This window comes from Schistocerca gregaria, chromosome 9 (genome assembly GCF_023897955.1).
Source record: "Schistocerca gregaria isolate iqSchGreg1 chromosome 9, iqSchGreg1.2, whole genome shotgun sequence".
Taxonomy (NCBI): Eukaryota; Metazoa; Arthropoda; class Insecta; order Orthoptera; family Acrididae; genus Schistocerca; species Schistocerca gregaria.
Window position 1 is genome coordinate 131,374,405 of NC_064928.1, and position 14,581 is coordinate 131,388,985.

Here is a 14,581-nt window from a genome sequence, read left to right on the forward strand (position 1 = left end):
TTGCACGAATAATCATTATGATGTGGAACTAGTCACTTTATATGCACATCACTAATTATTTGGTAAATACGGCTACATGCTGATCGTTTACATGCAAGTGAGATTTTGTTTTTAAGTGCAATCCGGCCCAAATTTCCTTTCTTTTATGTGTATTTATCACTGTAATAATAAATTATAAAATTTGCGATATTTGACGAAAAAGTACTGCGCATCAAGTTCCAGGACATTTCTATAACAATAACAAGCCTCTACAGGTAAATATTATTTTTGGGGTGGTATTTACATGGATGGCGCTAAAGATATTACGTTTAAGGTCAAAGAAGAACAACAAAAATCAGAAAAAAACGCTCAGAATTATCCTAAGCGTCACAGTTCCAACGGAGAGAGCCCGTATACAGCTCGCACGTCACACTCCCTCGGTTCCTGCTATATTTTTAGTTGTCAAACGTAAACACAGCAGTTGTCTGAAGACCAAATTGCGAGGGACAGGGCAGTATTCTTGTCAGTCTAATTGTATAAGACAAGCAGGTGTGTAGTTGTCTTCTTTTAGCGATACGGTAGTTTAATAAAATACGTAGGACAGTGAAATACTAAGGAGCGATAATTAACTGGTCGTCTCACCACAAGTTGAGACTATATGTTTACTTAAACGAGTACGTTAATTATAACTCACTTCATTTCGTGTGTTTACATTTTCACCTTATGCTTCCAAAGGGTAGCCACCATGGCACAGTCATCCAATACACTGTATATTCGTGAGGATGGAATTTACTCTATCTGGCCACCCTGGTTAAGGTTTTTTCATAACGTAAATAAATATGTTAGTTCACTCACGAATCAGAGGCGGCCGTGACGGAGCCATACTCTAAAAAGAGAGACCAGTCACCTGTTAGCCCCTTTGATCCCACTTTACCACTAAGTAATCCACCCACAGACTGAGGAAGATAATTTACTTTCTGCCTGTCATTCGTGACGTCTTATCTATTCCGAGAAACAAAACACAACCTAGCTAGTCATGCTAAATAATGCGTCGAACGTCGTTTGTTTAGGTACATAGCGTGAACAGTTCACACGAAAAATTCTAAGTGTGATGGCATGATATTCATGCTGTCCCTTCGTTATCTGCCAGAAAACATGACATGATAAATTCCGGCTTACTATGTTGTTACCAGATAATATATAGAGGTGTTGACACCGCGATTCTGCTGTTGCAGTGAAATGCTTTTTAAGAAAAGCTATCTCGTCGTTTGTGTGGGGAAACGGGTTATTCATAACAGCATCAAGAACGTAAATAGTGGACCGAAACGTTCAATTTTTGGAACCGGTCTCGACACTACTTATATAAAAATGACGGAAACGATACCATTATCGAAGGATTTCTTTTTCCGACAGGTGAGAGACACAGAATGTGTATATATCGTACATATATATATATATATATATATATATATATATATATATATATATATATATATATATATATATATATATATATATATGTAAGTTAGTCATTTTAGATGCTGCTCAATGAAATGTTTTGATACTCATGATTAATACTTTTTCTCCAAAATATCTAGTTATATGATCATGAAAGCAGTACATACACATATCTACTGGCTGACGTAAAGTCAAAAGAAGCTGTTCTTATTGACCCTGTACTGGAAATGGCCGAGAGAGATGCAAAGCTCATTACAGAGCTAGGACTCACATTGAAATATGCAAGTAAGTAAAGAATGAGCTTAGTGAATGTGAGACAAACTATCTTCAAACTAACAGATTCCATCAAATGTTCGTATTTATGTCTATCAGGAAATACCATTAAACATTAAGAGACAAAAATTTACCAGTAAATGCTGTGTAGGAACAGACATATGGTTGACTAAAATTGAGAGACATTAAAAATAAATGTAAATTCTTAAACTTCTTGATTGCTTAAGCTAATTACCCTGTAGAAATCAGGAATGATATGTTACTTTTATGTTTAATTCAAAGTAAGTTTGCTTGAAGTCAGTACTACAGATACTGTAAGATATGACATCCTTTTTTAATTACTGTGAACATAGGATACATTTTCTTAAGATACATTTGGCATAACTCATTTCACGGACAACTCTTTTTAATTCCAATATTTTTTGCAGTACTATGGAAAGTGTCCCCTTATGTATTATTCAACATGCAAAAAAAGCAAATTGTAGTGAGAATGAGAATGAAACAAGACAAATAAAATGTTATTACAACTTTGGAGATATCGTCTCCCTGCCACCCGGATCTACAACAAGCAGTCACATTCAGTTTATTTACAGTATAAATGCTGGTTGATATACACAAATCCAGTAACATGTAAACATAGTTATATAACTGTATAAGCACACTAGCCTACAGAATTAAAATAAGAAGGAATATTTGGCTTGTAGGCTTTTGTATCTTCAGGAGGTGAAATTGTATTTCTTTTGATAGAGACATAAATAACAAAAGCTACCCTAGCTTGCGAAACTATTGGTTCCATGCTCAGTGAGGAAAAGTTAGAAACAAGGGACACATGAATCATATTCCTCTTTTCTTCATGAGAAAGGAACTAACAGTTCTAAAAAGTAAGATAATTTTTGCACCTTTAAATGTGTGTATTGGCAGTAGGCCTACTGGAGTTTCACCTCATGAAGATAAGCCATTCTGCCTCCTTGTAATTTTGTAGTTTTCTTACATTAAACATAACTCGGCATACAAAAATAATTTTAAAAAAACTGGGCTATTAGCATCTTTATGGAATAACACACTTCATATTGTGACATTACCCCAATGTGTACTTCAGCATAATATATTTTTCATAGCATTAATTCTTTATAACATTTAATTTTTAATACATTACACTATCTTCATTGAAACATATAAGTACAAGCAGTCAGTGACAAATTTTGCCATGGATACGTGTTTTCATATCCAGTTAAACTAATAAGCTCACTTATGAATGTGTTTCAAAAAACTTTCCTGTTTTTGAAGTCAGAAAAATGATGTAGAGTAAAGTGTATCTACTGAAAAAGTTGCAGTTATTTCAGTCACTGTTGTCAGTGGTCGAATAAATGAACTAACAAGATGGTTGAATGCACATACGTTATTTATTAGTTGAATGTTACATGCATGAAAAACACATGCAAACAGAAATGTGGAATAACATAGACTAAAATCAAAAAACATAGTCACATAAGTTTTGGTGGAAAGGTGATGTTTGGCTATTGTTAGTCACCTCAAAGTTTAAATTTATTAATTACATTAGAAAAAGTTAGCAATTCTCATGTGACAGAATAAAAATATTTGGACAAAATTTCATCTGTCGCAGTTTATACAGAAGATGCTGCCACAGTTTACCGACACACTTTCATGTGCTGATCGTGAGAATTTTTTGTGTGAAGAACTCATCACAAGTCACATATTATAGAGTAATCTAGCTTATTGGTGCATTGTCTTTTATGGCTGTATTGCACAGACAAGTCTGCCCAGCTGCATGAATGTATGTATTACAGAATGTGTAGTATGTCTGCAAATAAAACGCATCAGTTGACTCGTGTTACTGTGGACAAATTAGTTAAATGTGCTTCTGGCTTTTCTTCCTCGAACTTCAAATTATGCCCTGTTCAGATGTTTTTTTTCTGTTGGGTTTATATATATGTCATTGGCTAATAGGAACCTTTTGTATGGGATGGACTAGAAAAGAGGCATGAAAATATTATGAAGTGCTGGTAGTCATGCAACTTTGTCATAGTACATTTGCATCTTTATACCAGCATATATGAAAGCCACATAATATTCCATTTAATGTGGTCAGAGTGAGGTATATCAAAACATTGTATCCTGAAGAGTGTGTGTTAATTCACTCGTTCCCCTTAATATTTTGAATACCTCCTATAAATAAATGGTTGTTGTTAGCATTGAGTACCACAGTTAAAACATTTATTTATTTATTTTATTTATTAATTTAGGGACTCTGTCACACACCGTCAGGTGGCTTTCGGAGTATGGATGTAGATGTAGATATATGATTTGTCACCATAATAAAGTGAAAATAAATGCTCAGAAATATACAGAAACATTGAGTATGTATGAATGCTTTTAGGAGGATAGGACAGGTGGTCGGACATGACCTTTATGAAGGAACCATCCCATGATTTGCCTGAAATGATTCGGGAAAACCTCAGTCAGGGTGGCCAGATAATGTAAACGCCAGCGCCCTGTATAAGAAGTCAGTGTATTAACAGTTCCAGTGCCTAATTCCATTGTTCTCTATTGTACAGCGTTCTTTAATATATTCAGTTTGCTCCAGGTAAATTATTTTGTAAACAAAAGTTTTGCTCTTTGTCACTGCACATATCAGGGATACCAGCCGATGACTGCTGAACCCTGAACGTTCAGAAAACTGATTCCAGGTTTGTAAACATGCCGCTATAACCTATGAATGTCTTCATGTCCTCCCCTCAGTCCTCCTGAAAATCTGAGTCAGCAAGAGGAAGATGTTAAACTCTGGAGAATGATGAGGTATTATTATTGTGCACTACAGATTATGGCACTCATTTTTCTTGCAAAAGTATTATAATGTGACAGGATGGTGTAGTTATTCCTTTTATAAAGATTAACTACTACTCTTGAGTCCACAAGTAGTATTTGATCATGTATTATGCATAACTTATGAAAATTGTTGTAGCTGTTTCTATTTTTATTTAAAAAACAGTTGTTTTAGTTATATTTTTCATTTCCATGGGCAATTTTTACACAATTTTACTCCCTTATAGAAAATACTGTTTTGAGTTTTTTGTTCATTATTCCTTGGCAAATGTAAATTCCTTGATGATGAATAGAACTATTAGTGAAATACCTAGTAATATTTTGTAACATACCTCATGTTGAGAAATGTGGCGCATGTTCTACACATCAAAAAAAGTTTTGTATCACCCCGGTTCCCAGAACTCCTGGAGATAGACATTGACTGTGGATGTTTTGCATCAAACACAGTCCCTTTGACTGTTCAGAGATGTCATTAAAAACTGCCCGAAGATGTCAACAACCATGCATGAGCAGTGCCTATCAGCCAGAGGGGGCCGATAGCCAATCAGTTCCAAACATTCTACCAGGAAGGAGGTACACGGCTTGTGTTGTCTGTAGGTAAATCATGCCTAGACAGACAGTACTGTGGTTCGATCATGTCCACATTGTTACTTTGTGCCGGGAAAGGCTCTCAACAGGGGAAGTGTCTAGGCATCTCGAAGTGAACCAATGTGATATTGTTCAGACATGGAGGAGATTCAGAGAGACAGGAACTGTCGATGACACGCCTTGCTCAGGGGCTACTACTGCAGTGGATGACCGCTACCTATGGATTATCGCTCAGAGGAACCCTGACAGCAATGCCACCATGTTGAATAATTTCTTTTCGTGCAGCCGCAGGATGTTGTGTTATGACTCAAACTGTGTGCATAGGCTACATGATGTGCAACTTCACTCCTGACATCCATGGCAAGGTCCATCTTTGCAACGATGACACCATGCAGTGCAGTACAAATGGGTCCAGCAACATGCCAAATGGACCACTCAGGATTGGCATCACATTCTCTTCACTGATGAGTGTCACATATACCTTCAACCAGATGATTATCGGAGACGTGTTTGGAGGCAAACTGGTCAGACTGAATGCCTTAGACACACTGTCTGGTGAGTGCAGCAAGGTGGAGGTTCCCTGCTGTTTTGGGGTGGGGCCGACGTAGACCGCAGGTGGTCATGGAAGGCGCTGTAATGACTGTACTATACGTGAATGCCATCCTCTGACGGATAGTGCAACCATACCGGCAGCATATTGCTGAGGCCTTCGTCTTCATGGACGACAATTCACACCCCCATTGTGCACATCTTCTGAATGACTACCTTCAGGGTAACGACATCACTCGACTAGAGTGGCCAATATGTTCTCCAGACATGAACCCTGTAGAACATGCATTGATAGGGACTCTTTATGAACAACATGATCCACCAACCACTCTGAGGGATCTGTGCCAAACTGCCATTGAGGAGTGGAACAATCTGGACCAACAGTGCCTTGATGGACTTGTGGATAGTATGGCACAACGAATACAGGCATGCATCAGTACAAGAGGACATGATACTGGGTATTAGATGTACTGGTGTGTAGAGCAATCTGGACCACCACCTCTGAAGGTCTCGCTGTATGGTCGTACAACAAATAATGTGTCATTTTCGTGAGCAATAAAAAGGGTGGAAATGGCATTTATGTTGATCTCTACTCCAATTTTCTGTACAGGTTCCAGAGCTCTTGATGAAATTCAGATGTACACGAATGTGTTGCGTAAAAACTATAGTCTTAGAAGTTTGGGTTTGTTCAGATATAGAGGACTAATTGTTTTTCTGTGCACCATTCAGAAGTGTAACAGGAGTGAGGAGAATGTACTGTGCATCATAGTGTGAGTTATGGGTCTCAGTTCTAGATGCAGTTAAGGTTCAGCAACATTATGATCTGGATTATTTCACCATAGACTGTGTATTCAGTATAAAAGACTTGAATATATTCATAGTGTGTGAGTAAAGTTGTCATTCTGTTGTCTAATATTACTGCAATTGTCAAAATATTTAAGAACAAGGATGTATTTTATAAGTAGCACTTGCAGTACCATCAAGCAATATTCTTAGGGGACACTAGAGCACAACTGGATCCTAAGTCTGAGGGATTAAGCCACGTCATTAAATTTGAGAGACTAAAAGTTGCTTGGTGTATGAGACACAAAAAGACGTGGAGAAACCAGTCAAGAAAACTTGTGGATGAGGCATTGTGTTTCGGTGTGCCATCCCCCTGCATACCATCACCCCATTTTCAGATAGAATGATCATGCATCGGTAGGAAGACGAGTGGTCAAAGGTGGTAAATAACGAATTGCACACGATCAAATTGACCATCCAGGCACGGTGAGCCTCCTCCTAGACATACTGACGGAAGGAAGTTACAGTCACTGGGTTGAGAGTAGGATACTGTCCACTCACATAGTGTTTCATCCTCCAGTGAGATGATCAACCAATATGTGAAGCTTCTGGAATGTCACTTCTGGTACCACACATTTAAACTGCAGGTATATCACACGCTGACATAAAGGTAACCCTCAGTTTGGCTGGAGATTTGTCTGCCATCCTAGCTCATAATGGCAACAGTGTGACTCGCATTCTAAAAATTTTTGCAGTGTCATACCAACTACCTACAGGTTGATAAGAGGTTAATTCATTGTTAGTGGATGAATGGGAGCCTGGTCAGCTGCCCAAATATAACAAGCAGTTTTAGCATTTTTATTCAGCTGTTAATTGTTCTAGTAAGTGTCCACTCAAACTAGAAACAGTATAGTTTTCTTCAACTATGAAGATACCAGTAGATACTCTAACTACTCACCATGAACACTGTGAGGTGAACATTTGTGTCACAGTTTAAGATACTTAATTCAGCCCAGACTAGATATTCACAAATAAAGACAGAAGCCCTCGCCATTGTTTATACCATAAAGAAGTTTTATGTTTTCCTGTATAGTGCAAAATTCCATCTTATAATGGGTCACAAGCTGTTATTTTTGCTGTAACCTCTCAGCATTGTTGCCAGACAAAGCAGCACATTGCCTTCAATGTTGGGTGCTGTTCCTCCCTCGGTACAGCTACTAGGTCAACTTCTGCTCCAGGCTAAACGTGTGAATTCTGACATACTTTCCTGTTTTCTGGCTGGTCCAGACACAGTGTGCATCATGGCAAGCTGCCCTGAGGACAGTGTTGCCTCCTTGGCTGCAACCTTTGCAGGCCTGGGACCATCTCCTCATCAATTTTGCCAGCTGTTTCCTTAATGTATACTGGCTAATAGTAATTGATGCATTTTCTCGATTCCTATATGGTCTCCATTGCACATCAACTTGCCCTCTGCCAATGTGGCAGCCATACTGAATTTTTTTTCCATTAAAGGACTTCCAGCACAGTTGGTCTCTGATAATGGCCCTCAGTTTGTGTCACAGTAGTTTGCCTCCTGCTGCAATGCCAGTGGCATTCGCCACATTTTTGCCCCACCCTTCCACCTGCAGTCCAGTGGTGTGGCCGAAAGGTGAACACAAATGAACGAGTACGTGAGTCGGTCCAAGTCCAACGTTGCCTCAGATCAGTTTCTATCTTTCTATCGGTTCACACCATTCGGCGACAACAGCCTCACTGAAACGCTCCATGGGCGTCATCCCCGGACGCTCCTGCATCTCTTGTGGCCTGGCCAGGGATACCGACCCGTGTAGCCATCATCTCATTTCCAGCCTGGGGTGGCTATCTGGGCACAGGGGTTTGGTCATCGCCCAAAATGGATTCTCGTTGTCATCTCCTGATGCCACGTGCACTGTCTCTGTGATGTCTATATGGAGAAGGACCTCTGTGCATGTTATTATAATAAGTTGTGCCTGTGCAAAGATGACCGGACAACCCCAGCTGGGACATCGATGTTGCCCACCAGTCTGTGTCACTAGATGGATCACCTGATGCGGCTGGGTCCTTGCCACGACATATGAGGGGTCCCCCATCACCAGTGGACGAACCAAGCACAGCTTTTCCACTATTGCTACCAGTACTGATGCAGCTGCTATCTATGTCGGAGCCTTCTCCTCTGCCTCAGCCAGCAACTGTGGGAGCACCTTCAGCACCAGGTCCTGAACCTGATGGGGGCACGGAGCTGGTGCCATCGTCACCCATCTTACCGTACGGGTTGACTCGAGAAGGCGGACTAGTGTGCTGCCCGTGCCGCAAGTTCTTCCGACCGTATGCTCCAGTATCGACATGTCATCTCGGTCAGGGTCTCTCAGTGGAAGACGCCCTGGACATCTCACAAATTTGAGTTGTTCCCTGAGGGAAGAGGAATGAAGTGTGCACGCATTAGCTGTGTGTTGTCACCCAGTTAGTGCGCTGCAAAAGAGCAATACTGTGAACTTCTTGCCGGCTGGTGTGGCCGTGCGGTTCTAGGCGCTTCAGTCTGGAACCGCGTGACCGCTACGGTCGCAGGTTTGAATCCTGCCTCGGGCATGGATGTGTGTGATGTCCTTAGGTTAGTTAGGTTTAAGTAGTTCTAAGTTCTAGGGGACTGATGACCACAGATGTTAAGTCCCATAGTGCTCAGAGCCATTGGAACCTTTTGGTGAACTTCTTATAGAGCCTGCCACAGGCAAGGGTCTATTTAAACCCTGTCAAGCTACACTCTTGCATTCATCTGCCTTGTCTTATTGAGTTCAGTGTATGTTATGGTGAGAGGCGTACATGCGACGGTATCATAAAGTTGTACTAACATTCTCGGTTGTGTTGGGTGTCTGAGTTACAACAGTTGACTCACTCAGTAATGGTACCTATTGTTTCAAAGTATGGGTGACTTCTGAAAAAGACAACCTTCACTATTGACTGTGCAATGCTGCAGATTACATTATTGTTTGGCCACTAAGGTGGGTAGTGGTTGGGAACTAGGGAGCAGGGCATTAACAAAAAAGTTTAAGAGTTAATACTGTCATCTTGACAGAGGCGGTGTATTTTACTAATCATACAGTTTCATTTGGCCCCTCTCTTATTGGTGAAAGTCGGCCAGTTTTGTGCTGCTTCAGAATGTTTATGGTTGCCATCAACCTTAACGTACATAACAATATTGTGTGCTGGAAAAGTAAGTAGCTATTCTGAAAGTAGTGTTTATTCATTTGTAGTGTCACATATAGGGTTTATTGTTGTTGTTATTATTATTATCATTTCTTTCTTATCTCAGACGTTATGTCTGGTCAAAAGTAGAAAGTGACGTGGACCTTGATCAAGTGTCACTTCCTTTTAACTGTACGGTATATGTTATATTGCATTTAGGAACTTTCGGGTAATTGAACATGTATCAATAATTATGGATTTCTGTAGTTGTATATACAAGTTTGGATGTAGCTGTATTGCATTGATGTACTGGTGGATATTGTGTGGTATAATGTCAACTTTATCCTGATGCCACATATCCTTGACTTCCTCAGCTAATTGGATGTATTTTTCAATTTTTTTTCTCCTGTTTTCTTTTGTATATTTGTTGTATTGGGTATGGATATTTCGATTAGTTGTGTTAATTTCTTCTTTTTATTGCTGAGTATGATGTCAGGTTTGTTATGTGGTGTTGTTTTATCTGTTATAATGGTTCTGTTCCAGTATAATTTGTATTCATCATTCTCCAGTACATTTTGTGGTGCATACTTGTATGTGGGAACGTGTTGTTTTATAAGTTTATGTTGTAAGGCAAGCTGTTGGTGTATTATTTTTGCTACATTGTCATGTCTTCTGGGGTATCCTGTATTTGCTAGTATTGTACATCCGCTTGTGTTGTGATCTACTGTTTCTATTTGTTGTTTGCAAAGTCTGCATTTATCTGTTGTGGTATTGGGATCTTTAATAATATGCTTGCTGTAATATCTGGTGTTTATTGTTTGATCCTGTATTGCAATCGTGAATCCTTCCGTCTCACTGTATATATTGCCTTTTCTTAGCCATGTGTTGGATGCGTCTTGATCGATGTGTGGCTGTATTAGGTGGTACGGGTGATTACCATGTAGTGTTTTCGTTTTACAATTTACTTTCTTTGTATCTGTTGATGTTATGTGATCTAAAGGGTTGTAGAAGTGGTTATGAAATTACAGTGGTGTAGCCGATGTATTTATATGAGTGATTGCTTTGTGTATTTTGCTAGTTTCTGCTCATTCTAGAAAGAATTTTCTTAAAATGTCTACCTGTCCATAATGTAGGTTTTTTATGTCGATAAATCTCCTTCCTCCTTCCTTTCTGCTTAATGTGAATCTTTCTGTTGCTGAATGTATGTGATGTATTCTATATTTGTGACATTATGATCGTGTAAGTGTATTGAATGCTTCTAGGTCTGTGTTACTCCATTTCACTACTCCAATTGTTTCTTGCTGTCAATTCTGTTTTCAGTATTTTTGTTAGTCTTTGTCTATATTTTTCTTTTAGTTCTTCTTTAATATTTGTATTATCTATTCCTATTTTTTGTCTGTATCCTAGATATTTATAGGCATCTGTTTTTTCCATCGCTTCTATGCAGTCGCTGTGGTTATCCAATACATAATCTTCTTGTTAAGTGTGTTTTCCCTTGACTATGCTATTTTTCTTACATTTGTCTGTTCCAAAAGCCATATTTATGTCATTGCTGAATACTTCTGTTATCTTTAGTAATTGGTTGAGTTGTTGATTTGTTGCTGCCAGTAGTTTTAGATCATCCATGTATAGCAAATGTGTGATTTTGTGTGGGTATGTTCCAGTAATATATTGTATCCATAATTTGTATTATTTAGCATGTTGGATAGTGGGTTCAGAGCAAGGCAGAACCAGAAAGGACTTAGTCTCCTTGGTATATTCCACGCTTAATCTGTATTGGCTGTGATGTGATATTATTTGAATTTGTTTGGATGTTAAGTGTGGTTTTCCAATTTTGCATTACTATGTTTAGGAACTGTATCAATTTAGGATCTACTTTGTATATTTCCAATATTTCTAGTAACCATGAGTGGGGTACACTATCAAAAGCTTTTCGGTAATCAATGTATGTGTAGTGTAGCGACCTTTGTTTAGTTTTAGCTTGATATGTCACCTCTGCATCTATTATCAGTTGCTCTTTACATCCTCGTGCTCCTTTGCAACAGCCTTTTTGTTCTTCATTTATAATTTTGTTTTGTGTTGTATGTGTCATTAATTTCTGTGTAATGACTGAAGTTAATATTTTGTATATTGTTGGTAGGCATGTTATGGGGCGGTATTTAGCTGGGTTTGCTATGTCTGCTTGATTTTTAGGTTTCACATAAGTTATTCCATGTGTAAGTGTATCAGGGAATGTGTATGGGTCTGCAATGCAACTGTTAAATAATTTATATTCCAAGACTTACCAAGCGGGAAAGTGCCGGTAGACAGGCACAATAAAATAACACACAAACACACACACAAAATTTCGGCTTTCGCAACCGGCGGTTGCTTCGTCGTCTTTCCTGATGAAGCAACCGCCGGTTGCGAAGGCTCGAAATTTTGTGTGTGTGTTTGTGTGTTATTTTATTGTGCCTGTCTACCGGCACTTTCCCGCTTGGTAAGTCTTGGAATCTTTGTTTTAATATATTTTTCCCATGTGGAAGTTTCTTTCTATTTTATTTACATCATTATGTTAAATAATTTAGTTAGATGTGAATGTGTTGAGGTGAACTTCTTTAGCCAGAAATTTGCTATTTATCTTTTCCAGGGGCTTTCCAAATGTGAGTAGAATTAATTGCTTTGGTGACTTCATGTTGCAAAATTATCACTTCAGGCATTTGTCGTATCATCTTGTATGTGTCTGTTTCTGCTTCTGCTTCTATCCTCCGTGCATGCCTGTTATGTTGTACCGTGTTTGACCATATATTGCTCCAGAAGTGTTCCATGTCTGTTATGTTTGGTGGATTGTCTATTTTAATGTGTGTGTTATCTATTGTCTGGTAAAATTTCTTTTGGTTTGTGTTGAACGTTTGGTTTTGTTTTCTACTGTTTTCACTTTTTTTTGTATCTTCTAAGTCGTTTGGCCAATGCTTGTAATTTCTGCTTCTTTTCATCTAACTGCTCTATCGCTTCTTGTTGTGAGATTTTACCTTACCTTTTTCGTTTGTTTTTTTCTGACATTTGATGTCTTATAAATTGTGTTAGCTGTCCAATGTCTTTTCTCAGTTTTTCTATTCTGATCTGTAGCCTGTGTTGCCATGCTGGTTTTGTGGGTTTCTTCTGTGTGTTGGTTGGTTCTGATCTCTGCCTAGTGTGTATATTTAGTGTAGTTATATAAACCAGTAGTTGTAACTTTTCCATAGTTCTGTTTTCATTTATTTTGTTGTGTATGATTGTGTTGATGGTTTTTATTGTTGTTTCGACTTGTGGGTTATTTGACGTCCTATGCAAGAATGGTCTAATGTCTGTATTTGTGTCTTTGTATTCTATATATGTCAGCTGAAATTTTTCTTCTATATCTAACATGCGTCTCACTTCGTGTTCTATTTGTACTTGTTCTGGTGGCAGTCTTAAGATTTCGTTTTCCTCTGATTGTTTAATTGATGTGTGTTGTTCTTTGTTTGTTTGCTCTGAGAAGTTTGAGTCCATTACTGTATTTTCTTCTTCTTCTTCTGATTGCACATTATTTTGTTCCAGTATTTATTGTACTTGTTGTTTGATGTTTTGTAATTCTGACTGGGGTATCCTGTTATTTTTGATTATTACACAGATCTGATCAGCTAGTTGTTGTTCTGTTAAAAATTTTAATTCTGTGTATTTGGTAATAAATGTTGTGTATACTTGTGATCTGTATCCAGTTGTGCTGGTTCGTAGGTTTGTTGCTTGATAACAACAGAACATAAGGTGTCGATTAACTTCATCTGACCATCTCATCCTCTGTCTTTGTTTTCCTTCTAGGGTGGTTGCAGGAAGCATATCCTGCAAAACAACTCTATTTGGATTTAAATCATTTTCCAGTTGGCTAGCAGTGTCGTTACCATTGTGGGCGGGCATAGGGTTCAAGCGTTGTCCCCGACCATGACAGCACTTGTCCGAGACTTCTTTAGGTGTGTCCTGAACCAACTAATCACACTAAAAGGAGGGATAGCCCTATTAGTGGTTTGTTCTTTTCGTCGCCTTTTACAACTGGCAGAACATACCGGAGGCCTATTCTTTTCCCGGGCCTCCACAGGGTTTATTATTATCCAGGAAAATGAGGGAAAAGACTTCCTAGTCCATATAGCAATTCGCCATCGACTTTCGTGTCACTTCTACAACATCTTGACACATTACATGTATTTTTCTTTTGTAAGCTGTAAAATGGCTGCCCATGGATGAGGTGGTGGGACTTGTCCCAACAGCCAATTTGCTACAAGCCAGTCAAAAACATCACTCCCAGCACTTTCCACATGGGTATAGGGGCCACGTGAAAGTGTGTGATTAGTACAAACTGTGTGTGTGTGTGTGTGTGGTTTTTTTTTTTTCCCCCCAGCATAACCCGCCCCACACCTCTGTTCATCCTTCCCTGTTAATTTAGCGTCCTTTCATCTATGAGACAAATTCAACATGTGTGATGTGCAGTTGCTTCAGTTAGGTCTTGTGAGAAATTCAAAGATGGGATGAGGAGACATCTGTTAATCATAGAGAAGAAGACAGGCTAAAATAAAGTTTTTGAACTGCTGTTGTCCTCAATTGGTTTCGCCATACTAAAGAAATTCCATCTTTTGTTGCAGTGAATACACATGTACATGCTGACCATATAACTGGAACTGGCCTTCTAAAGAGACTCCTGCCTGGTTCTCGTAGTCTGATATCACGTGCCAGCGGTGCAATGGCTGATGTGTTCGTTGATCCATACCAGAATGTTGAATTTGGGAGGCACAAACTTGAAGTCCGACCGACTCCAGGGCATACCAATGGTTGGTAAAATTTTAAACATTTGTTGTCAAATGTTACTGCAATTTTTGTTTTCTATTTTGTATTATGTAGCCTATGTTCTTATTAATAA

At 38.8% G+C, this 14,581-nt stretch overlaps 1 protein-coding gene across 1 annotated transcript in view; it reads left to right on the forward strand.

Moving 5' to 3' along the window:
* The first annotated feature begins 636 nt into the window (after positions 1-636).
* The window catches only part of LOC126291897 (persulfide dioxygenase ETHE1, mitochondrial), a 46,851-nt gene continuing 32,906 nt past the window's right edge, over positions 637-14,581 (forward strand). The window contains exons 1-4 of the mRNA XM_049985626.1: positions 637-653; positions 1,215-1,392; positions 1,578-1,722; positions 14,307-14,492. Of these exons, the coding sequence (XP_049841583.1) occupies positions 1,219-1,392; positions 1,578-1,722; positions 14,307-14,492 (505 nt within the window). The 5' untranslated portion in view covers positions 637-653; positions 1,215-1,218. The remainder of the gene's footprint in view (positions 654-1,214; positions 1,393-1,577; positions 1,723-14,306; positions 14,493-14,581) is intronic.